Consider the following 26010-nt stretch of genomic DNA (forward strand, 5'->3'; position numbering starts at 1 on the left):
AATTTAAATGCTGTTTTAAGAAATCCAATGTCTGAATGGCACTTTTGGCTAAATTTGAACAATAGACAGAAAAAAGAGTTCCATCGTGGCAACAATACTTCCATACACCTCAGCACACAACAACAACGAACAACTCCATCGTGATCCCTTCGTTCACAAAATTCATATCACCAAATGTCAGAAACTGACGCTAACAAAATTACGAGACGCGGTGCGTCAACTACTTACACACAAGTAAACAGTATCTTAACACACAGTTTGCCAACTCTCACAACCGCTCGGTTTGAAAAGAGGAGCGAGCGAGGGAAAAGGTAATTCCGCGAGTAAACTCTCGTACAGCCAACACTGGAGACGATACGAAAGGCACTGAAAGGACCACTATACATACAACATGACTTACGTTTAAGAACCTTATGAACTCGACCTAACAATTAGTCGCGTGTTTACTATAACCGTAGAAAAGAGAACGATCTTTTTTCCACTTTTTCTTCCTTTTTTTTTCTTCTTCTCTTCCTCCGTTACAAAAGGACCATCTTTAAACTGTAATGGCGGCTGTCCCGCCGCCGTGGGAAAACGGACAACAACACGAATTTGCAACGAGGAGACGAGCCAGCGATTCGAGTCAACGCTGTCCAATATCTGCCTCTCTGCTCGTAATTTACCCTTCGAAAGGTTCAGAGAGAGATTAATAGATTTATAGTAGGCATCACTTCTCTCTTTTCTTCCGCTTTGCTGGTCTAACAAACGCACGTGAGAAGTTCGCGTTGATTTTAATTTTTACATTTGCATAGAACGGCAGAAAGTAGATTTGATTCAGAGTGGACAGCATTGGTTCGAATCGTCGTTGAGGTCGAATGAGAGTGGCTCGTGAGTCTCGCGACGATTCGTTCTTTTATAGTCTGGACGCGTGTTGAACGCAGATTGAATATTAATATTTCGACGAGGTAAAGATTTTTCCAGCTTCGAGGTGAAACATCTGGAAGAAGCATTCGAAACGTCTCGAGTGGACGTCGTCGACTATTCTGCGTTCAACCAGCGGCGAAATTGAAAAGCCTCAAAACCGTTGGACCCATCTAACTCTCCCTGTATCTCGTATCCGTTTCGTCTTACGAATCTATGCATCGACGCTCTCCATCGAGAGTTCAACACTCGGCGAATGTAATGTGCGCTATGTACACTTAGGCTACTTTCAGTAGGAACATTAAGGTTGTCGAATCGATTACTCGCAAGCCGGAAGTTCGATCACGAGAACGGAGACACGCGTGTCCCGTTTCAGTTGAACGATATTAGATTCTCACCTTGGAATTCGACGATCGTAAAACGAGAATATCCGTGAAAGTAGAGAAACGCGAGCCGTAGATTTGATTATTTCAACGTTCGACTGCCACTCTGTTACTTGTTTGTCCATTATCCAACCATTTGACCACACAGTTTACATGCGATAGGATTTTTAATCGATTTTAATAAGCGTCAGATTTGTTACAATAATAAAATCAGAAACAGAATTGCTCTCGTTTTACGATTATCGAACGACTCCTTAAAGATAGAATCGATTCTAATTAAGTACAGTCTTCTGCTCGTTAGAAGACACGGTGCGAACGGTTTGAAATTGCAACGTTTCCCGCGCGGCGGAGCCCGCGAAATTTGAAAGACTATCGGGTTTTCGTATCGAACTGGTCGGCAGTCTCCGCGCTCACGGCTCGTTTCCGGTGCCGCGACGGAGAAACGAGCTCAGAATCGGCGAAGCTTGTCGTCGTCAGCTTACGACAATATCACGCGTGAAATGCGGAATCCTCTCATCGGGATGTATCGCGTTTCGAAAGCTCGAGATTCCATCGAATTCTCGACGTTCAGATTTCTCAAGTGACTTTAAAAAAGTGTATTAATTCTGCAGAGATATTGAAAAAAAAATAGAAATTTTAAGTAAAGATTCCATTATAAATATTTAAATAATAATAAATTTTTTTATCAGATAATATTTAGAAGGATCTGGATTTGAATATTTAAAGCAATACAAAATTGAACGACGCCTCGAGCTTAGAATATTGTGGAAATCATATTAATCTCGATGCGTCCGTTCAAGAGACTGCGCGAGCCGGTGATTTCAATGCCTGCACAAGACACGAAGCGCGCGACACGAAGCGCGCGAACCAAACTATTACCCCAAACTATTATGAAAACTGCAAGAAAAACAAAATGTGTCTCAATATTCTTCACCAATTGCAATGCTTCTACAAAATAATTTCATCAACTTTGCTCAATTACAAAAAATCGTGTCCATACTACAGAGCATGCGATTTACCGGCACCAGTCCAGACAAATGATCCACAATAAAATCAAGTAAATGAAACATCAAACCAATCTCGTTCGAATATACTCTGCTATATACTTCGCATAAACGAATCTTTGCTACTCTAATTCAAAGATCGACAGGAAAAATCACCCTGATAAGAGTCTCCCCTACATCCAGTCACGCTTAAAGCTACAACACGTTCAGGAACAGCGGTCGCACGCTCGTACAGCATCCTCGAACCAACCCAGACCCCAGAGACGATCTTCAAGGGTTTCAGTCCCGGGCAAAACGATCATTCGATCGTCCAAACAACGAGACCAAGCCAGAGTACCAGAAAGAAAGGGCGGGGGAGCAAAGCTGGAGAAAATAAGGGTAAACGAACAGACGTACAATGTATAATCGAACGTAATTCCAGTCGGATAGCTAGCTCGAGTTCGCGTGGCCGTTCGTCGATGTTTCCACACGGCGATCTTTCACACGGCCCGCTCGATTCGCTGTTCTCACGGGCGTCTCCGCCGGATGCTGAACGAAAACGTCTCTCCGCGCGGGTGTCTCGCGCAAATGCCAAGGCGAGACACATTTCTCTCCCGTCTCCACCGATCGAACTCCCGGAGGTTCATGCACGCCGCGTGATAAGGTGCACCAATCGTCGCGTGTCCTCCATCCATCGTATCGTCGCTGCGTATCCGTCCAGTGATACAGTTCCGGTTATCCGTTTCGATAGGGTGCGAAGCAATGCGTGTTCGTTCGCGCTGATACGCGACGACGATACGACGCGAGGATACGCAACGAGTCGATGCGCACCTACACGTGGCTGGTGTTCGCCGGATACGCGCCCCTCCTGCACCCTCTACCTCCCTCTAATCGCAAGCAACGGCGAAAGAAACGAATGCACGGCTCCGTCGAGCAATAATCGAGCTTTCAGTGAACATACTCGAACAGATGGGGAGAATTTCAATACTTCAGGGACGAGCAACCTTCATTTCTGCGTCGAGACATAGATCAACTATTGGCGATATATTAATCGAATACTTTGGCACTGAAATTCAACGCTAGACCTGGCAAACTCTTTCAGAATCTTTCATAGGAAAAATAAATTGACACGCGTCAATTTGGTTGGTGGTTCTATCGTTAAAAGGTTCAACAAATGGACCCAGCCATCTCAATTTATGAATAGTTCAATTCTCAATACTGCTCTATAGAACGACTCCACGCAATTGCTCATCCCTGACTCGATTTTCTAGTAACACGCAAGTCTCGCTGGCTACCAAATGCCACACGAACACCTTCGTCTCCGATTATGTTACCTCAGCCTCCCTCGGAAGCCTCGATCTTGCTCGACGGAGCCATAAACGATGTCACCTGTTCGTTCAGAAAGGACACCTCCCTCTCGTCCGCGACGCGGAGCTCCTTCCGGGAGATGATAGATCCTTTCACCTGTCCGCCAGACAACGTCCTCTTCATCCGGCTGGCCTCGAACGCGTCGAGACTCCCGCGAACCGCTGCGTCCAGAGGACACTGAAAACGTCCTCGAAAACCCAACCTCCTCCCCTCCCTCCTCATTGTCCGCCTGGTCGAGGAGATTGGCGACCAGCGACTGGTCCGTCGGCTAATCGTTTTCCATGTCCTCGTCAGCGGTTCGAGTAGACGTTGCTGGTGAGAACGACCACGTCGGTTCTCCTGCCTGGTTCGTCACGACCTCCGAGGAGGAGGGCGCAGAGGAGGCGTCATATGCTCAACGAGGGCCTCTTCTTACGGTCCTTCGTGGTGTTCTTGCCGAATATCGTGCCCAGCACCCTCGAGACCGAGTGCACGCCCAGCTTCCGGCGGATAGGCAGCGCCCGTAGCAACTGCACGGACCTCGCCTCACGCAGCAACGCCTGGAAGGCGAGCGCCGCGCCCGCGGGACTCTCCGCCGCGCTGACCTCGTAGAATTGACACCCGTGCGCGAGGGACAACTGTTGCCCTTCGTCCACGCAGACCTCTCTGCAACAGAAGGATTTTCCTGGTCACGTTTCGAGCTTTTTGCATCGCAGATATTATTTTTGCAACTCGTGACTATTAATTGTCTAGCTTTTCAGTGGGATTTTATTGTGTGGTTCTTAAAGTGGTGGTGCATAGATGATTGTAGCTTTGATACATCTTTTAGATTAAACGATTGGTGAAATGAAAAGTTTCTTACGGATGGTGGGTAAAGAGAGTCGTGGTAATTAGAATCGATTGATAGCGGAGAACAACGGCGTTGCTGTGAAACGGAAACGAGACAAAGAAGAGCGAGAGGGTAACGATTCTTTTGCAACACGTGGTGTCCGTAAATTTCTCGTGCTTCCGGCCGTCGCGGAGAAAACGGAAGCTGCCAAGGTCCGCGAAAGCGGGATCGGAACGAGTGGACGGGTCACGATTTCTTGGCAAGGATCCGTGTTCCGGTCGAACGGAAGCGGCGGAAGGTGAGTGAACGCGGTCGTAAAATCCGCGGAAAGTACGCGAGCCTCTGGAATTCCGCCAGATATGAAATTTATAATTGTCGCCGGGCTGAATTTAGATTTATTCCGGCGCAAAAATACTGTCGGATACGGTCCAAGTGATAGAAACTTAATTGTGGTCGAACGAGTGTCTAAATTTAATTTCACCTTCTCTCCTCATCAATCATTCTCATCTGGTCCCGTCTGATTCACAGATTCCTGAGGAAACTTTCAAATAAACCAGCAACAATCTTAAATAAATCTAACTTAAAAAACGAACTGTAGACTCTTAACACATCCTAAACTAAATTCATTATAACTCTACGTTCTTCAGTGTTATCCCAACTCACCCTCCCTCCAATTCGTCACAACCTCTCTCTCTCTCTCTTTCTCAAAAAAAAAAGAAAAAAGAAGGATACGATCGCAATCAAAATGGCCTTTCACCCCATCCAACATCGCCGTTCACGGTCCCCCAAAAACGATCCACTTTTTCTCCCATCGCGAATCCCCTCGAGTAATAACTTCGACGCGGGGGGGATGGAAGGGGTTGGGACCCAGCGGCGGTCCGTTCGCCGTATTTCAGCGTTACTCGCTCGAGGTAGGCCCGCGATATTTATGGAGGCAATTAAACTCGCGGGTACACAGAGAGGATACCCTCGAAGCGTCGAACGGAAAGACGTGCCCGGCAAAGGGGGTAAGGTGGACAGCGGGCGCGTAGGAGGGCAGCGCGCACCGTCTAATCGCGCGTGAGAGAGGCCGGGCCTCCGCGTTCAGGGCCGTTAATCTGTCCCCTTTTATTTTATACGAGCCGATCTGTTGCTTTACGAGGAACGGCGTTAGATTCGAGCAGGCTGCTCGATCGTTTCCCGCGCGAGCCGCATACCATCGCCGTCATCCCTTTCGATCCTCGCTAACCGCGTCACCGTCCAATCCCTCGCTTTTTTCTTTTTTTTTTTTTAAGAAATCAGAAAAGATAATTGGAGTAGTTGTGTTGAGAGAACTGATGAAGATGCTTCTCGCGATTGTTAATAGTTTAGGAGAAAATTGTGAGAGAAGGGGTCATTTAACCCTTTGCTGTACCACTTAAATTGGAAAAATTCGGATCCAAGCGATGCACAGAAATGTTCGCGAAACAATTGTATTATTGTATTTAATCTTAGATTAAAATATTGAGTGTTTAAGGCCAGAAATACTCGTCACAAGTCGGATTTATCAAAATACGCAAGGGTTTAAGGATGTCACGCTACGATCTTCGAATCGCTTACTGCTCTCAGTCACAATTTCTCGCAACTTACACTAAAGAAAAAAGAAAGAACCAAAACTACCCTTACCAATAATAACGCGTGAAATACCCACATTCACGTCATTCGATGAAACGGACATTTAAGATAGCCATTGTGTCCGCGTCGAAAGAAGTGCAAGCGGGTACCGTACGAAAGGGTGAGGCTCGACATTTCGCAGGCTGGCGAAACGGCGGCGCGACCTTTAAAACCGCGACGAACAAGAAGCAGTGCCGTAGCGCGGCGACGACCGGATTAGACCTCGAGATTCGAACAAATCGTCGGAGATTCCTGGCGCTTACCCGTCAAACTGGGAACTCGCGTGATCCTACGATTAACTGGCGCTCGAGCTACGCTAAGGGGATTTCCCTTCCGCTGGGCTCTCCACGCCTTCCGAGGGGGATACGCGGATCTATCTTTGTGGAGATGGCCCCGTGGAATGATTGGGATGCTGGGTGGTGAAACGGTGGAGGCTGCGCGTTCAATGGGTGGAGGTTTCGTATGGGATAAAGGTTAACTCGGGGGCTCAGGGTCGTACTGGTTTATCCGCATAAATCTCTCGGTTGGAGCCTCGAAAGTGTATCATTGATCTTTTCTTTTTCTTCACGATTGCACAGAGGTTTGTAGCGAGTCAATTAATTGTAATTTAAATTTGCTCTCCTACCATTTGTCGCGTGAGAGAATGTTTGAAATTTAGGGTTACAGTTAATGATTTAGTGTATGTAAACGTAGGTGGAATTTTACTTATTCAACCCTTCGCTGTTCGAATTAAATTCTCAGGGACTTGATTAAATTAGTTAATTTATTCTATGAAGGAACCAAGCTCTCCACTCTCCTCGATTACTTTAATTTAATTCAAATTCTCTTTTCCAAAGTAATTAAACAGCTTTCAGTATTACTCAAGCGGTGGAGCATACGTACAGTATTAGACTTCTCTTATCTCTGAATTTTACGTTTACATTCGCGGAATGAAAGCTTGTCCGATACGGTACGGTACGATCTAGCCCCTCCTGGACAAATTAAACAATTCTACGAACCGTGTTTCCGATTCAGTTCGACGTAGCAAAGCAGTATGCTAATCGTATGATTAATGTGCGCAGGGCTTGTCGAGTTTCTTTTTAACGAGCGGATTAAATACTGTTTATAAGTCTGGTATCTGCGCGTACGTTCAATATAAATTCTTGGAACATATTTAAGGCAACAGTTGCATCAGAAATCATTTCTGATTGCAAAGGAACTGGAATTGCTTCAAATCTCGCAAACTGCGATTTTCATAAAATTTGTGAAACGATGCCAAAGGTCTATCCTGACCACGAATCCATAACCACGCGGTCTGAAACCCTCCACGACTAATATCAAAACATTGTTCACCTAGATATCTCGTGGCGCGACTTATTCCTCCATTTGCGCGAGACACGTGGCTTTCTACTTGGCGCCAGTCGGGTTGCATTTCTAGCTGCAGACCAACGCTGCTCGAAAAGGGTCGCTATTTGTAAAAAAGGATCGTGCGATAACTCAGAGCTTTTAAAAATATTATCAAACAATCGTGAAGGCTCAATCTCTCTTACTCAACGCGACTCTATCTTCTTCTTCTACCTTATCTATAGACCATCTATCTTCTTCTATTGAAATTTTCATACAATATACTATATTCTACTCATTCGTAGATGCAATAACAGTGCACACATTTTCTAGAGCACACGTTTGTTACGAACCAAATAAGGGTGCAATAAAATTTCCTTGCAATCAAGATAGCCGCTTTTCCATGTTCTGGATAGCGCGAGAGGTCTCCATGGGATGGGTGTTACATAGAGAGATTTACAGGGAGATTCAGAAAGGGTGGTATAAAATTTCCTCGAACTCAAGGTACACGCTTTTCCATGTTCTGAAGTTCGCGAGAGTCCTCCATGAAATGGGTGTTGTACAGGAAGATTTAAAAAGGGTGCAATAAGGTTTCCCCAAATTTAAGGTAGGGGCTTTTCCATATTCTGAAGAACACAAGAGTCCTTCAAGCAATAGGTGTTGCACAGGGAGATCTGCAGAGATTCAGAGAGGATGCAATAAAATCGAACTCAAGGTAGACGCTTTTCCATGTTCTGAAGAACACGAGAGTTCTTCATAGGGTAACTATTACAGAGAAAAATTTACAGAAAGATTTAGAAAGGATGCAATAAAATCTCCTGGAACTCAAGGTAGACTTTCTCAAGGTAGCTTTTCTATGTTCCGCAGAACACGAGAGTCCTCCACGGAATAGGTGTTACACAGGGAGATTTACAGAGAGATTCAGAAAGGATGCAATAAAATTTGGTTAAACTCAAGGTAGAGAATTTTCCATGTTCCGAAGAATACGAGAGTCCTCCATGGGATGGGTGTTACAGAGGGAGAGACAGGCGGTCGGGGCGACCGGTAGCCGGCGCGGCCGTCTTAATGGAGTTCATAAAGATTAGAAGGGAGGCTGGCTGGCCGGGGGCCCGGCGAAACCACTCTCCCGGGGAACGAGTTATCGCCGCTTTAGATACATCCGTGCCGGCGTCCGGCCGCGAATATCGTCTATCGATAAACTTATCGCGAAATATCAGCTGGCGGATCCCTCGTAGCCGCGGTCTGCACGCGCGCTCGCGCCGCTGACAAACTGGTTCGCCGGTTGAAAACCGAGGCGACCGCGCGCGCCGCTGGAAAGCCGCGTTTCCAGCGGATCGCAAAATGAACAGAACGGCTCCGCCTCGCTTCTATCGACGTGCTCGTCTCGTGCACCCTGCACAGGAGATCTCGAATCTCCGCGATCTCGTGCCAGCCGCGTGAAACGCGCGAGCACTCCTTTTTTTTTTTTTTTTTTTTAACTGCAGAGGCAGTTTCCGAGTTGTCGATAAAATTGATCGTCGTGCAATTATCCAGCCGTCGGTTATCGTTTCGCGGATGATGTTCGACGCGATAAAAAACGGAATTCTTTAGCTCAGTGGTCGGATTAAAACCGCGGACAAAAGGTTGCGCGGTGACGAAAGATAATCCGTGGTGATCGATGGCGGATCCCGTCGTGGAACACCGAAAGGTGGAAGGTTGCGGCTGTTGCCGACTTCCTGAAATTGTTTCTCACGCCGCGTATCGAGCGACGCGAATAGAAACGACGTCTGTTTCAACTAGAACAATCTGAGACACTCGAGTCATAGAAAATTTATTAAAAACATTCAATACTCGAAGAAAATTGCTAAATATTCTAAAAGATCTTGCAAACCTTAAACTGGAGCACTTTACATAATTACATGTATTAATAATAAAAAAATCCATTTCTCTCGTATCCAAACTGTACGTTGATAGTTAATAAATAAATAGAAGCGATTGAATCAGTCGAAAATGAGGTACAGTTCGCGAGGAAGGAAACGAGATGAGGAGTAAAACGGACGAGCAGAGGTAAACCGTAAAATATTAATAAAGAAGCCAGAGAACGATCGTTGCGACGATATCTTCGTGGCTCGGTTAGATCATCCATCGGACGCCTAGCGAGTATGCAAGATCGCTTGGTAAATGAATACAGGAACGCGAGACCGGCGCGTAAAAAACCGTGGAACGTGTCTTCGCTAACGACGATCCGCATTCCTACGGGGATCGCCCAGGAAATTCCTGTTCCAGGGCTGCCGCCTATAAGGGACACCGATATCCGGTTCACCTACGTGTCACTGGCTCTCCTGGCGCGGGGATAAGCGAAAGCATTCGCGTCAAATTCAATTTCACGCGGAATTACACCACCGTCCTGCTCGAGCGCGATGGAAAACTGCGCCAGAAACGATCCTCCGCGAGCGATCGTCCGCGTTTCTGGAACGCGTCGTTCGAATGGAAATTCACCGCGACTGTGTGCACCCTTCGCGCGAATTTTCAAATACTTCCGTCGAACTGATTCAATTGGTGATCGTGGAAATAGTATACAGATGAGTTCGAAGAATTTTGTTTGCGAAAATTGTTTGAGTTGAGACTGTGATTCGAATTAATAGTCGTTGATTATAATTTTTTCACGAATATTGAGTAACAACGTTAAATGGCTCAAAATATTTATCTGAATATATATATTATAATTTTGAGTGATACCACAATTTTGAAAACGCTTTGAATGAGAGGAGATAACCAGTGCAATAATTTTCTACTGTGAGGAGCGATCGAACGGTGTTCAACGTTGGCTCATCGATCACATGGGCCACGAGTTTTAAGGAAGCTATCAGAAGGAACTAGGAATGGAAGGTTATCGCAAATGTACGACGATAAGGACCACCGTTTAACGGCTTTCTCTCGATTCGACGGAAGACACGCGTAGCTGCGATTCATTATTGGCCACTTCCCTGCGTGGAGAAGAAAAATCCGTGATTTGCATATGAAATGAACTCAAAGAGCCCGGGATTCGCTCGAAAAATTCTTCGTGTAGCATTCAACGATTTACAGGAACGATGGACGACCGATGAAATACGTAACCGAGTTTCCTCGCATCGTGCAATCTCGCGAGGCGTGAATCGTATCTTTCCCGTTGGTTTTTCATAGATTCGTTAAGCGATGTTTTCCACTCGTTATCGGTCTTTGATAAACCGCGAGGAACGGGTATCGATTTGTTAGGTTGCATCAGGCGTTGCGTAAGTAAGCGATTTACTTGTCAAATTGCAAATTACGTTACGGTGGAAATTTAATAAAGACCATGCTATTCTCTCGCGAGCTTTCATACAAATTTACTCTGCTTGTTTAAAGTATTACTTTTGTATAGTAAATCAAGGACTATAATGAGCGTCTCGAAATTTTTTTAGAGTTTGGAACAGTGAGGAACCAATATGGCTGCCGGAGGGTTAATTATTTCCATCGATCCACCTCGAGAAATATAAAATTTGTCTCTAATAAATTCGCGACGATAAAGTAATCATGCGAATAAAAACGAACGTAAAAACTGCGAGCCAATCCCTATATTTTTCAATAAACATCAGCTTGCTCTGGTTATCGAATTAGAATTCCCATTAACGATCGGATTACTATTCAGAAGCGGCGCTCGGCTTGACAAGGTTAATAAGCGGCCAGTCGACTGGTCCAATCTTTATCATAATGTTCGTATATTATAAGAAAGGAATAAATGAATAAAATGGCGACTGGTTCGATTTCCTATTTAGCTTTCTCCCGTTCGAATCACGCAACGCTGGATGATGCACTTCTAGCCTGCATTAGCGTGGACGGATTGCGTAAAATGCGACGTCGGGTCAAAACGCGAGCGCCACGCCTGTTCTCGTTTTATTTCGTCTACGCGGGTCTGAGGGGAATAATATCGTTCCGCTGCGGTTCGCGAGCATCTGGACCTCTCGGTGAAATTAAGGGTGGTTATCGCGGCTGGCGATCGCGATACGCTGGTTCGAATTAAATGTGCATCGTAGACGAAGGCGAGAAGTGAAAGGGAAACTGTGGCACTTTTTTTTTTCTTTTTTTTTAGGCGTTTTGCGTAAATTTGCTCGAGTCTCGAGAATACATGGAAGACGAAGAAATTGCGCTCGAAATATTGTTCATACATTATTTTTCCGCTTCAACTCCATCTACATGAAACGCCCTGAAAATTCCACTTTTGCATTACAAATCGAGGAATCTTCCAAGTCAGACTTTTCCTTCGAATAATTTCTTTCGACAGAGAAGAAAGTCTGACCGTAACGATAGTTTAGTTTTAATCGTTGGATAATAGTACTTGTCTCCTGCAAAATATTTACCTTAATTATTTAGCGTTACAAAACACTCGAACAGATTCGCAATCTTCATCGACCATAATCATTACGCGACACGCCGTTGGTAATCAACGATCCCGCAGATAACAATTTCCACGTCTATATCGATCGATAAAACGTGCAAATATTAGCCAACAATCGAACCATTAGGATTCAACACTTAGTCTATCAGCAACCGCTTAAAAAATTCTGATATGATTCCAAGACACAATTCTATCGATCCTCCACCCTTTCTTTAACAAATAAAATTTTTTAAAATCACCAACAGACAGGCGATTTCTAAAAAAAACTCACAAATTGGCTTGTGGAACTTCAATTGGCAACGCGTATCGACTCGAAAAAGAGAAAAACAGCGGTTCAGCGAAGAGTAGAACCGCGAGGCGGCGTCGCGCAGCCTCGCGAGGGTGAAATCGGTCGACGGAGGGTCGGAAGTCGGGCAGCGATGGCCGCTGGTGGCCGGCGCGGGCGTAAACGGATCGGTGTCCTGGCGAGGATCGCGTGAACGGTTTCTAGGTGAACGAGCGAGCCGTAGCCCCGACCACTACCGGGTGTCGTGCTCGAAAACGGTCTCTGGTGTCGGCCGATGCGGTCGGCGTGGCGCCTCGTTTCGCGTTTCACGGCAGCGCCGCTCTCGAACGGGCGCGATGAGAGAGCAGGTGACGGGAGAAAAAGTAAAAGGAGCCAAGAAGAATCGGTGGAAAAGTCCGGGTAGCTGCGAATCTCGCGTGGCGCACGCGAAATATCGCCTCCCGTCTAGGAAACGTTTCGCGAGGATCCTGTTACCGGGGCGAGCGAGCACGCGTCTGCACGCACCCGATCCAAACTGGGAAAAGTGAACTACCGGATTAATAGGCCGAGGCGAGCGCACTTTCTGGAGGAGATCGATCGGTCTTTGGTGTCGTTTGCGGGAAAGATGAGACTGGTGGTCGACTTTGGCTCACTTAGCAGAGTAATGGGTTTACTTTTACTTGGGGTGGGTTGCGATTGGGGTTTCGAGGGTTTTCAACACCACAACTGATATGGGATTATGAGAATCGACTTGGAATTAAAAATCTCTGTTATTGTTTATATAATTTGTTGCAGTTCAATTGAACTAAAGTGTGCGAATGGTACTTTGAAGACTAGGAGTAGTTTTTGATGATTAGAGAATTTGCAGTCCTTTAACTGAAATAAATTGCATTGCAATTAAGCTCTTATGAATTAGGATCACTAGCATAGAATATCAAGTCTATCGTGAGCCGAGGATCTGTTGCTATTTAACATGTGAAACCTCGGAAAGGCCGCAACGTGTTGCAACTAGGTTTTCGTAGATTGGAACAGCTGATGTGGGATAATGGGTCTCTTTGAAATCGAGAATCTTTCGTAGCGTTCAGTTGGTGGCGCTTCGATTAAACTGAAGTGGATTGTAATGGAGTTTTTTCAGATTAACGCGCCAAACGTGGGACCCATTAGGGCCTGCCGGGAACCGGGAATCTTTGGTGCCATTTAGCCTAGTGGCGCTTCAATTAGACTGGTAAGGACCATCACTGGGCCCCTCGAGATTACTATAATTCCTGCTAAGTGTAATTCCTGTTAAGTCGACGCAGATACGTGGAACGGAAAATGTTGAATATTTAGTTAGTTAATTGCTGCAGAGTGGGCTGCAACGAAGCGTTTCGAGATTAAGGTGGCCAGTGGGTCATCCATTGGGAGTATTAAGTATTCAATTTATAGATAGCACTTCGATTAACAGACCAATTTGGTCGGCGATACGTTACTCGACGCATAGTGGCTTATAATGGACTCGAAGTACTCGCTGCCAGTTAAAATTCCGAACAATCGTCTGTCTCTCACTTAATAATGCATCACCTGGAACGAACTCGATAGCGGATCGCGGAGAGCCGCGGATTTCGTTTCAATTCGAGGCGTTTAAGTTTACATAAAATTTATATAACAGTTAACTAAAACGCGATTTATATAACTCGTTAAAGACTCAGGAAATCATTCGAATTTCTCATGTCTCGCCGCGTTGCAGTACCAACTAGAACTACGGACCACTTGATCGGTATATCCATCACTATCGCGCATACCGTTAGACATATACGCGTACAGGATTCAGAGGACGAATAAAGAAAAATAGATGCGAGCCGTCTTTTACGAAATAAAAGTACTAATTGTCCGACCTACTAATTCTCTGGTTTATCAGCGAGCACGTTCGAGGGTCCAGTAACTATGTTGTTACCGTTTGCGGCTTGTATCACAAACTAGGGCTCTGGAGCAGTCGATTAGACGTGTATATTCCTATCGCCGGTACCGTTAGGTATTTCGTGTAACATTCGAGTATTTCCGATCAATAAGATCGAGATGAAAAATCGGCTGGGACTTTCGCCATTGGTTAAAACGTTTATCAGCTTCCTGATTCGAGACTTGCACAATATTTTAATACGATTACTCGAGCTCCAAGACACTGGTTGCAACAGCAATTTTATTAGGAAATAAAATGGTACCAGAGAAAAATACCGTTTCGATCTGTCAATTATTCTGCGAGTTACAAACTGTTCATTGAAAATACAATTGATTAATTTACACGATTGAAATGAATATGATCTAACGATTATCACGGTCCACGAAGAGCCCACGTGGCAATGGAGGAAGTGCCATAGTGTAAAATCGCTGGGGGCGTCAGATGAACTTGACAAGATCGAGGACCGACCTAGCCGCCTTCTGGCCAATGATATCGCGATTTTTTTCTGTTCCGTGAATTAAATCTGGGATAAGTGTATCGACGATGGAGAAAAGGCACCACACGAGAAACCTAGTTCGCTCGTTTCGTTCTACGACTCGTTTGTTAACCCGGAACTCGCCCTTTCACAAATTAAATTTCAAGCTTGTTCAATTCATTTCCTTCCACTTCTCTTCGAATTCCAAATTTTTTACCGATGAACGCAAAGTAGTAATTTAATTCACAAGGGTAGCGTCGATAGCCACTTCACGAGGGTGACAATCGCAACGGAGTGAACGCACGACTCGCACGATTGGAAAATGCTCGGATAATGTACCTGCGTAATAAATAATTCTCAGTTCGATAAAACGTTCTCCGCTTAAGATTCAAGCGCGTAATCACGCGCGCTAATGACCGAAACATTTCAACGATACAAGAGCTGGCCACTTTCCATCGAGTCCAATTCCCCTCGTAGCGGACAAACGCGCGGCAAACACCGCGGCGTTTGAACGTTATTTAAAAAGCCCGTAAGCAACGCGTGACCTTTAATTCGCCGCGGCTGTGTTAATTCGACCGCGTGTAACTGAAACTCGTGGACGAAAACTCACCGTGCATGATCCAGATCTCTCTTGTTGCCGAGCAACAGGGCGGTGAAGTAGGATGGTAGACGTAAATCAGCCAGTTGCTTCAGCAGTCCCCGGGCTTCCTGAAAGCTTCGTTTGCACGTCACGCTGTAAACGACCACGAAAGCCTCGCCCCATCTAATGTGGGAGTAGAGACAACCATTTTCCTGGAACAATAATAAAACGGCGGGTGCCGATTAAACGGGGCCAACGGCGTCGTTCGCTTTGATCTTTTACGATTTACGGAAATGTATAAATACGCGCGCGCGCGTGTAGGTCGCGGGGATGGCCCCAGAGAGCAACTGGGGAGGCTGCGTTAAATTTCAATTCTGTTCCGAGCGAGGGGGAAGGGCGACGTTGAATATTACTGCCCCGACGCCGGGACGAAAATGTAAGTGAAAGGAATGCGGTGAAAGTGTTAATTAATTTCGTTGGTATCAACCTTTGTCGAGTACGTTTCGTCTATATCGGGCTCCCTCGAATCGCAGGAGAGGAAAGGTCGCTGTTTTGATAGAAACGGAATGCCTGGTTCCGTGGATGGTGTCGGTTTAATTAATAGGGAAAGTTAATTGGTTAATTCGATTTGATTCGCGATTATGTTCGTAGATACAGGCACGCTTCACCAGGCGTGCTTCGGTATTTCGAATAATATTTTGTCACTCTTTATGCAATTTATAAAATGGCGACGACGTTAACGATTTCCACGGTATTAATTGTCAGATAAATTCCTCGAGCTTCGATCGTTCTCTTTCGTTCGCTGTTTAATTGGAGATCGTCAGAGTGTGGAAGCAGCCTCGAAGAAAATTTGTCCCGACTTTCTCAATTTCGCCGGCGAGCCAGACATTTGCGTTCCGCCGCCGCGGCGCTTAGAAACTTTAGAAAGTTCGGGGAAAAAATGCTCGATAATCACGGCGACTTTTCTCAGCGTCGCTTACGTAAGCCGCGTACGCGAAACAGCGCGTGTAACTTCCAGTTTTCCCCCGGGTTTCGGGCCGCGCGGCGATAGAAAAGAAATCCGCGATTTCACCCACGAGGATCGCCATTTTTGCCAGCCACCCCTCCTCGACGGAAAACGCGCCGCTCGACGGATCCGACGCCGGCAAAAAGAGACGACGGCCACGAGGAAATATGATTTTCTTCTCGTTCGTACCAGTTCCGATTTTTACGTCGACGGCGCCGGTTAATTAACACGTTAATCAACATTCCTGAGGAGCGAGCCGGCTGGAAAGTTCCGATCTAGATCTTCGACGGTCGCGCTCGCCCGCCGTTTCACTTCGCTCTGCCTCCAACCAGCGCGGATTTATAATCGAAACTCGGATGATTCGACTCTGATTAACCTGAGCGCGGAACACCGTGCTCGAGAGATTTCTGTGTCAGATTTCACGGGATCACGGAAGACGCGGCCGTTTAACCCTTTACGCGAACTTGCTATCCTTCAAGAAACAGTATAAAATATTATTTTCAAGATGAATGTTCTTTTTTAAAGAAAGTATACGCAAAGACGAGATATGGAAAAATTGTATTTCAGGCTTTACGAATAAAGAAAAATATGTATAAAATGTAAGGGTGTAGAATTATAATAGTCGTTTAGAAAACCCTCGAAAATTTCAAGTCTCCAAGCTCTTTTTTAATCGCTTGTTCACATTTTACATTTGAGTATGGGTTTTACATATACGAGCAATTGTTTCGCGGTTTTCCACGGTTTTACAGGAGGCAGAACACGACGTCGCGCAGCGTGCAACGTGCGGCCGGGCTTTAAACGCCAGCAAATTGCCCGGTCGCGCGATAATTGAAATAGAAACGGCCTAAACCGGTACCCCCCACGTGACCACGTTCTATTTTCGAGGCACGCTCGAGGACTCACCTCTGACCTTCCGACCGATCGTCGATGCTCGAAACACTTCCGACCTGCTCCAGGAAAAGGGGCTCCCAATGGTTTCGAATTCAGTTCTTTTTTTTTTTTTTTTACCCCCGCAAACGTTTCAAGAATCGTGTCGTTTCAAGTAGAAACGGGCTTTCGCTTCGCTCGGACAATTTAGAGACGCTGGGTGTTTAATTCAGCGCGCTACTAATTGGAGGGAAACTAAGTGGAACTGATAACGAAGATCTCAGAACGATTCGTGCGCACAATTTTACTATTTCACTGACTTAAAGAGCACCAAAGTCTAGAATACTCTTCAGAGGTTTCTAGAATATCACCCAATGGTTCACGTAGCATCCAACACAAATACATTCTTCAACATCCTCCATTAAAACTCCAAAATCACTGCTCGATTAACCAACCAAAAACCCAATCAAATCTACTATTCAATTCTAGTTCAAAAATCACCTAAATCTCTCGTTCTACAAATCTCTAGTAGCACCCAACAATCCAGCACCCTGCACCCACCCAATGCTCCACTCGTCATACAACTCTGAATAGACTCGAATAATGAAAAACCCTTGATCAACCTAAAAGAACCCCATGACCAATCGACCATTGAAACAAAGGAAAAAAAACGGCGAAATTGAAACACCCACGGTCTTCTTCACATTACCGATGCATGGAATACGAGCGAGAAGAGCCGGTGGCGCACAGCAGCGAGAATCGTTTCGAGTTTAACGACCCGCGGAAGCTGTCGATCCTCCTGCCCGTTCCAATGGTTTCCCGTTGACCTGCCGCTGACAGCCAGTCGGTAATTATTACCGGCGAACAGGATCGTCTGGATCGGTGATCGTCAGCGATCGGCACGGGCAGGAAGGGTCCAAGCGCGTTAGTCTCGCGGGATCGACCAAGGTGAACGCGGCCGTGAACCTCGCGAGCAACGCTAAATCGACGCCGCTTGGCATCTGGTCACCATAATTGGCTCGATCAGGAGGGATCGAGGACGTCCGTCGCATCTTTTTCGGCGAATGGAAACGAACGAAGTGTCGAGGACGCGACGTGCGGACGCGTGATTGATATAGGAAATGAGATCGTAGAGGGTCAGGAGGAGGGGTTGAGGAGATTCTGTGGAGATGGTTCTGGACTCTGGAGATGAGATCGAGGTGCGAGGGTTTTAGGCGTGTGATTGATGGTGATTTCGTTGGAATTGACACTTCAACTGGAGAGGATTTCATTCTTTCTCAGTCTCAAGTGTATTAAATGTTAAGTGCGTGAAATTTGAGCTAATATTGTATTTTGGATGAAACAATAAAGGTTAAAGGAAACTTGTGGCACGGAAATCCTGCGCAGGATTGAAATTGTGCACGGTTAAGGTAAGTTCCATCGATAGCTCTCGACGAGGCAACAGTTCGGATGCGAGCATCAAAATTCATCCGGCAATAAATTTCGCGGAATGAACAAGGATATCTATAAATAACCCGGGAGACGCGGCAAGGGAAACCGACTTTTACACGCAGTCAATCACCGTGGGGTCCTCGTTTTTCAAACGTCTCAATCACGACGGAGGACGCGCCGAGAATTTTCTCACACCTACGACATTTCCATAAGCTCCTCGTTCCTACAATGATATATCGAGGAACGGTTTGACACGGGCTACTCCGTGATTTACTGCCCACTTCCATCCTCAATTATCCGACGTCCGTGCATACTTTCCAACCCTTTCTTGCGCCCGTACCACGGGACAGGTAGTCTAGACATTGTATTTCACTCGCGCGACATCCTCGCCTATCGGAGATACGACCTGACGAATTTCGCCAGGCTAATCTCCCCGAACTTGGCTATCTCGCCAACCATCGCGCGTTCGACGGAATGGAATTTTATAATTGAACACGAGATAAACGCGTCTCCATTATACAGTCGGACTTTGTATAACTCACGATGAATTTCACGTTTCTTCTGGTCTGTCTCTAAACGAAATAAAAACTGTAAGTATCGCTCTCTGTTATCCGTCGAATCGAAAGCGTTGGAAATGTCGGACGTACATCGTCGCTGGGGTCAAAGCGAACATTACGCCGAGTGGCGAACGAGCGTTGGAGGCGCGCCAATGATCGAGAACGAACGTTGGATAAAGGTCGACGACTTAGAAATTAGTTCCAAAGTAACTCAGTATCTCAGTACTTTCGAGCCCCTCGAAAACCGTCAACACCTATCGTTTCTCTGAAACAACTCCGCTCGATCGACGAAACAACGCCACCAGCGTGCACGTTCCCGTTAAAGTAACCCTGTAATCCTTACGAAACCAGCTGTTACCAAAACAGCGGTGATGCACGCGGCCACCGAGTCGCAGGGCTCGCGCCGCGTTTCGTCACTAATTAATTGCACGTCCGTTCCAGGAATTGTTATGAATCGTCCGGCGTTTATCGAGCACGGCGCGTAACGCGTTGCTGAAACGGTTCGTCCGCGTGCGTCGTTTCGCAACGCGGGCTGCACGCGCGCGGGCTTCAACCCGCGATTATTGCACAATCCGTGACGCGCGATATTCGCAGCGCGCCTGAGGCCTCCTCAGCCGGTCGATCGATAAATATGTATGAGGAGCGGTTTAAGCTCGAGCCCCGCGGCGTTTCGGCGACGCGTGTCACGTTGCGAGGCTGGCGGACGCCTGGCGCCGGAATTCCTCGCCCGTTTCGAGCCGCGATCCCAGAGAATGCGAGGACGCGACCGGAAGCGGAGGACTGCGAGCGACTTAGCGGGCAATTTCGTGAGGCACGTTCCAAGGTCTGGGTCGCACGAGATATCGCGAACAGGGTGGATGACGCGCGGCTTAACCCTGTGTCGTGACACGTGACCTATTGTTGGCACCCATGTCTGCTCTTCTATACCTATATCTTACACCGCTATTATCGTTCGATATCATTCGTGCACTCGATCGATTGCAATCACAGCTATTTACTATCGTCTCCAATTATTCCACGCGAGGTAGACAAATTTCAATAGCAGTCGTGTTGCTCGCACTTGCGATTAAACAAATTAATCAAATCGATCCTCGTAAAGAACGATCGCCATCGAACACGCGAGCAACCGCAACTGGCCACTGGCAATTACCGAAACGACCACTGGTTGCGTACTCGGGGCCCACGAATGGGAAACGCGGAAAGTCGTAAAGGGTATTGAAGGAGAACGCGATCGACGCCGGTTTTTAACGGCGTGGCCGTTAACAGGACAGTGGAATAGGGAGGGAACGAGCCGGGGGACGCGCGCGTTCGCCCGTTCGAAATCGATTCAGGTGGGCGAGGAACGCGCGCGCTTCGACGCCCACGCGATCCCGCGGGATAAGCGACGACCGCGAACGGGACGAGTTACGTCCACGCCAAGGTGTACCGTCGCTATTCGCGCATCCAGGTACCGATATCGTCCGCTAATAATGCGGACCACGATTCGCTTTTGTGGACTGTTCGCCTCGGATCCTCCGTTCGCTGGATCGTAAACGCTTTTTGTCTGTACGTCTAAGTGCCATCGCGTTACTCCGCGGCGTTGGTACCGATATTCGCGAACATTGTGAAATTTTGAAATATTTTTCAGAATACTTTATGTCTCCATATACTAAAAGAAATTTGAATTTTTGGATTTTTAATTAAGGTAGTTGGATTCGCAGCTTTGAGAATGTTGGAGTTTGCGACTGTAAGATTACTTTAGCGGCGATTAAATAAGAAATGGTACAAAGAAATTTGAAAAATGAAGTGTTTCTTGAAACGTGAAGCTAGTTAAGTTCTCCCAAGTACCGTAGAACCACGCTACCATATGTAACTTTCAGGCAGAAAAATCGCGCGGAATTCGAAGTGATACACAGGCGAAGTACAGCGAGGCAGACGTCTTTAAAAGCACCATAAAATCGGAGACCACTTCTACGTCTAACGATCGTATACTCGCGTTGCTTCTGTTTGTAGTTGGTTGGAGGAAATTATGCGTATACTTGGGCAAATAATGATACACTGGAATGACAGAAGCGGCCATTATCTCAGCTATGCGGAGTCCTAGCCTTCCAGTCTCCGTTGAAGCTTCGTCAAACATTAAAATGTTGTACGAGAAAGAGAAGAATAGCACGAGCGGCATATTTTTCCCACACATCTGCGTGCGATTTTTAGAGGCAACCTTGAAACTTGAGGCTGCCTATTCCGACGGGTACCGTCGTCGTATAAAAGTATTAAAATTCTCGACTAGATTCGACGATCGATGGCTTTCGAATATTACACTTCAACCGTTAAACGCGAGATGAAGGAGCGCCTCGTCTGATTGGATATCTTAATCAATTAGGGCAATCGCCCCGGAAGACGAGAGTTTCAGACTCGAATCGTGATTTGGTAATCTAATTGGCTTCTATTCTGCCTGGCGATTAAATAGTAAATGTCTAGACCAGAGCCATTTCTAAATACTAGATAACTTTCAGAGTGTCTTAATTTGCGTGCCACCAAGCACGGTTGACAGGTTCAAGTGACAGACATATTTGAATATTTATAATAGGGAGATAAAGTTTGATTGTTGGCCTAGTTTCAAACGGTACCATCGAATATAAATTGCTAATTTAAATTACTAATTTAATGTACGATAATCATTCTTTAATATTAAGTTGGAGGGATCTGTTTTGAGTATTCAATCAGCCTTCTGATCGATAAAAATTCTTTTCCTTTCATCAAACTAAGTTCTAAAGACGTCTAGAATAAAACAAAATACAATAAACAAAAAACAAATCCTCATTTCTATCTCTACGTTAATAACTAAATTCCTTTCCTTTCTATTAAAAGACAAGAAATGAATTTCAAAACCATAAAAAAGAAAAACTAATTAGTACACGCTCCAATCTAATCTAATCTAATCTTGCGCTTCTAACACCGTCGAGGAATACTCATCTTTCTTAGAAAACCAACATATTCTACTCTTTCACAAAAAAAGAAAAGAAAACGATTGCCAGGAAATACGAACAATTCGATCCACCCTAACGATCAAATTTTTTAATTACTCCCCTTCCCATTATTCGAACGATCAACGACCACCGTCGTCCTCCACCTGTGTCCGCGCGCTTCGACGACCGCAGCGTCGTCGAGGCTTGAAAAATGCCGCCCCCGCAGCTCCTTTCTCTCCTCCTCCCTCTAATTACAACATCGTCGAGTAATAGGGCACGTGACTGGTATTTCTGCCAACGAGCGACGTACCCTTGAAAAGGGGCATTGTTTCGTTGCGGAAGAACCGTTCAGGGACACGATGGAAGCCGAGGAGATACTGGCGAGGGACGCGTCATGCTGTGTCGCGGGGCCGTCTCTTATGCAACTAGCCGCGTGCGCGATCTAACGAACCAAGTGCGTGCACTTACGGCAACCATCGAGGCATACGTGTCCAGCGAGGAAAATGTTCGTGTACCTGATGGCGAACCGTTCGAGGGTACGCGGAATTTCAATGGGTACACGTCGCGATTCGATGGACGCTCCTGATGACCGATCAGCATCGATAACGTACGCGTCAACACTTCCTTTACCGCTGTCTGAATCTTCTCTTGAACTGATTTCGTGGCAAAATTTATTATACCATTGTTTGTCAAATTTTATTCTTATTCAAAATGCATCTTGAATCGTTTAATCGGTTGTAAATGTCTTTTGTCTTGGTAATTAGGACTTTGGTAATCGGTCATAGTGGACAGCAAGGGGTGAACGTAATTGATAACAGAACCGCGAGGTGCAGCGTCGGCTATCAGAGGGTTAAAACTTCAACTATTTCGCTATGCATCGTTCGTTTAATTATCCTCGTTCATTAAGCCAGGTCGATGCTATTAAACGGCGTATCTCTCTAAAAGGGTTGCTGGGAGGGTGGACGCCGCGCGGTTGCATAAAATCCAACGAGGGGCTTTTCTCGTTTCGCCTGACCTTAATTACCAACCGGTCACGAGGCTGTTGCAGGTATCGACTGAAGGGAAATAATTAATTCTGGCTGCGAGAGTCCTTTAACGGGCCGAGCCACGTCGAGTTGCGCCGATGAAAAATGGCCCACCCGATGGCCACCCTTTTGTTCCTCGGTACAGACCATCGCTATTTTCGGACAGGCTGCTCAGAGGCTGTTTTTACCGAACCGTCCATCGTTTTCACGTATTTCTTACCATTTACGCGGCGCAACGTCGACGGGTGAACAAATTCGGAACAGTTCAATGAAACATAAACCAAAGCTCGTTACCTGTGCACCGTATCGTTGGTGCATTCAATAAACATATCGAGGCAGAGACGAGAAACAAAAAACAGTCTACCGACTCGATAAATCGCAGCGTTCTGAAAAAAGAACAAGAAAAAACCACCGAGCGATACTTTCGTCCGGATGTTTCGCGAGCGGCGCCGCAAATCACGAGCGCAGCACGACTCTCTGCCCGGCTCTGGCTCCGGCTGACGAACAATCCGGCGGATATGCAGGCCAGGCAAATCCGTTACGATGATTTATCGGATGGTTAACGCGGCGCAGGGACCAGGCCTGGGTCGTTAAATTCGGCGCTGGCCGGTAGACCAGCCGCGCTTAATTATCAATTATCCACGGGGCCCTCCCACGCGCGGGCTTGCGGATCGCGATCGAGGAGCGCGGCCAGCCGGAGGCGACCGCGCGCTCTTCTTTCGGGCCTCCCTTCCGCCCGGGCGGCGACGGTTTATTTCGGGCGTACGCGCGACCAGAACAATGAGAGAATTGGGGAAGTGTGCCACGAGAGCCAGAGGAGGACCACGTCCGCCGTTCGTTCTCCGTTCGAGGGATTTCGCAGCTGATCGGCCGCCTCCACCAGGCACGGCTCGATCTTTCGGCTACCACCGCGGTGAACGTACCCTCCATGGTGATTTTTATACGCTTCTTGGTTATTGATGAGATCGTGGATAGGGTGACCAACAAAGTAGGGTGAGATTATTGGTTTGGGATCGAAGGGTGGAATGTTGATGATTGATGTTAGCTTGGATTGGAAAAGTTTGGAAGCTGGTATCGCTGTGATGTTTACTCGGATGATATAAAGGTTCGAAGGGATTTTGTGGATATCAAGACTGATTGTGTTACTTCTATTGCATCTGGTTGGTAATACTTCTTGAGACGAAGAAATCGTAAATATACTGAAATAGAGTGATTAAATCGCAGCTAGCGAAAGAAAAAAGGGTCTTCTACGTCCGTCTTGTCTTTCTCGATGGTAACGCGGGATCGTCGGACAAGGGGCGATCCTGGGACTCTGTTCCTCAGCCCGGGAACGAGGGAGCCGCGTGTACGATACAAATCGACCTTATAAACGATTTCCAAAGCGCTTATCTCGCCAACTAGATTTACGTGACGAGGAACAATGCACGATGGAAATATTAATCGTGGCGGGACGAGGTCGGGACCCAGGCAGCAGCCACCTAGCCATTTGTTGCTCGACTTCCTACGTGCACGTTGCCTACCTGAACTCTGCTGCCCTTGTTAGCCGGTTATTATTATACCCGCTGGAACACCTACCGCGATCCTCGTGATCGATCGTGCACCAGGGGACCCCGCGAACGAGCCGGAGCCAAGGGAACCTCTGGAAGCCGGGGCGTAGCACCAGAGCCGACGTGTGCGCGCGCGTAAGATAGAGAAACATTCGACCGTGCATACTGGGTGTCCAGCGAACCCCACCAGGCGATTCTGTGGCCAAAATCGAGAGGAAAACGAACAACAAAAAAATTACGTTCGAGGCTTCGTTTCAGAGAAAAACGACTTCAAATGTCCGTGGAGCGTGCGTGCAGTGGTAAGAGTCCGCTGCGTGCGCGACGCGCAGTCTAAGTAGAACGATCCGCCATGTAACACTCGCCCAATGGCCTCCACGAGGCTTCAGAGCAGTAGCGCTCGCATTTTCAAAGCCGTTTTTCTCGAAAACGAAGCCTCGAATGCAGTTTCGTTGCTCTTGATTTTCATCACAGTTTGACGTATAGAATTGTCCCTTGTATTTTCTATCGACCATCGTCGTACACCCGGTATGTCCTGCCGTGGACCACGGCTCGATGTTCTGCTTTCTACACCATTCGCGCACGTTCGCGAATCAGACAGAGGAAGTGATTCGATTTCTTTCGAGGCCGAGACGAAACGTTGCAACGGAGAAAATCGTTGGCTAACGGCAGACAAGGGTGAGGAAGACGAGGGCGAGGGGCTTTCGCTTCCGCGTTACATCAGAAGTAACTCGAAAATTGAGTTGACTTTCATAAATATCATTAGCGGAGGCCAACTGTCAACGTGTATCGCCGCTGAGAGCATCGGCATCGAGATTTCAACGTCGCCGCGGATTAAAGCCGGGATAAATCATTCGAAGCCGCAGCGACAGCCGCATAGTTGTTGCCCCGGTGGTGGCGCACGGTGGAAGGGTATCCTTCTCTCTGTTGGGATGCAAATGAGCGCTAAGAGTGCGTTCACATCATTTATCTCGGCGTCCCGGCGCACGGCCAAACACCAGCCAAGTACCGTACAGAGAACGAAAGGGGGGACACACCACGAAGGAGGGGGCAGACGCCGGTAAATAAAATTATCGCGCGCGCCTAATGGTGGCACGTACGGCTTATCAAGTAGATCCCCTGTCGCCGTGCTACGTGATCGCATTATGGTACCCAGATGCGGGGAATGCACTTTGCGAAATCGGCGCCGATTAAAATACAATGGATCCGTGGACGGAGTCGAAACGATTTCGACTTTTCGGCGCGCCAATCGCAGCTGGACGATATATTGCTGCGATTACCGAAACATTTTTAATTCCAGCCTCGCATTCAATTATCCGAACGCATCTCGCGCACGATTATCGACCTCCTTGACTTTAAACGACCTTTAATTCTCGACCGTTCGCGGTACAAGTCGAAATTAAAAAAGAGAAAAACCGATACCCCATCGAGACATACCTCGTACGATCAGCAGAACCGAAACACCCCTGAATCAACCGCCTAAACACTTAATCTGCATTAATGGCGACCTCACGCGCAACGATGCCCTCGCGTCCACGGATCCATTCGCGGAACAATCGATGATTAATGATCCCTCGATCGTCCGCGGC

General features: G+C 46.9%; 1 protein-coding gene across 1 annotated transcript in view; it reads right to left on the reverse strand.

Moving 5' to 3' along the window:
• Positions 1–3468: 3468 nt before the first annotated feature.
• LOC143427817 (ras-related and estrogen-regulated growth inhibitor) overlaps positions 3469–26010 on the reverse strand; it is a 52988-nt gene continuing 30446 nt past the window's right edge. The window contains exons 4-5 of the mRNA XM_076902284.1: positions 15077–15258; positions 3469–4279 (exon numbers count right to left, since the gene is read on the reverse strand). Coding sequence (XP_076758399.1) covers positions 4021–4279; positions 15077–15258 — 441 coding nt within the window. The 3' untranslated portion in view covers positions 3469–4020. The remainder of the gene's footprint in view (positions 4280–15076; positions 15259–26010) is intronic.

This window comes from Xylocopa sonorina, chromosome 10 (genome assembly GCF_050948175.1).
Source record: "Xylocopa sonorina isolate GNS202 chromosome 10, iyXylSono1_principal, whole genome shotgun sequence".
NCBI lineage: Eukaryota > Metazoa > Arthropoda > Insecta > Hymenoptera > Apidae > Xylocopa > Xylocopa sonorina.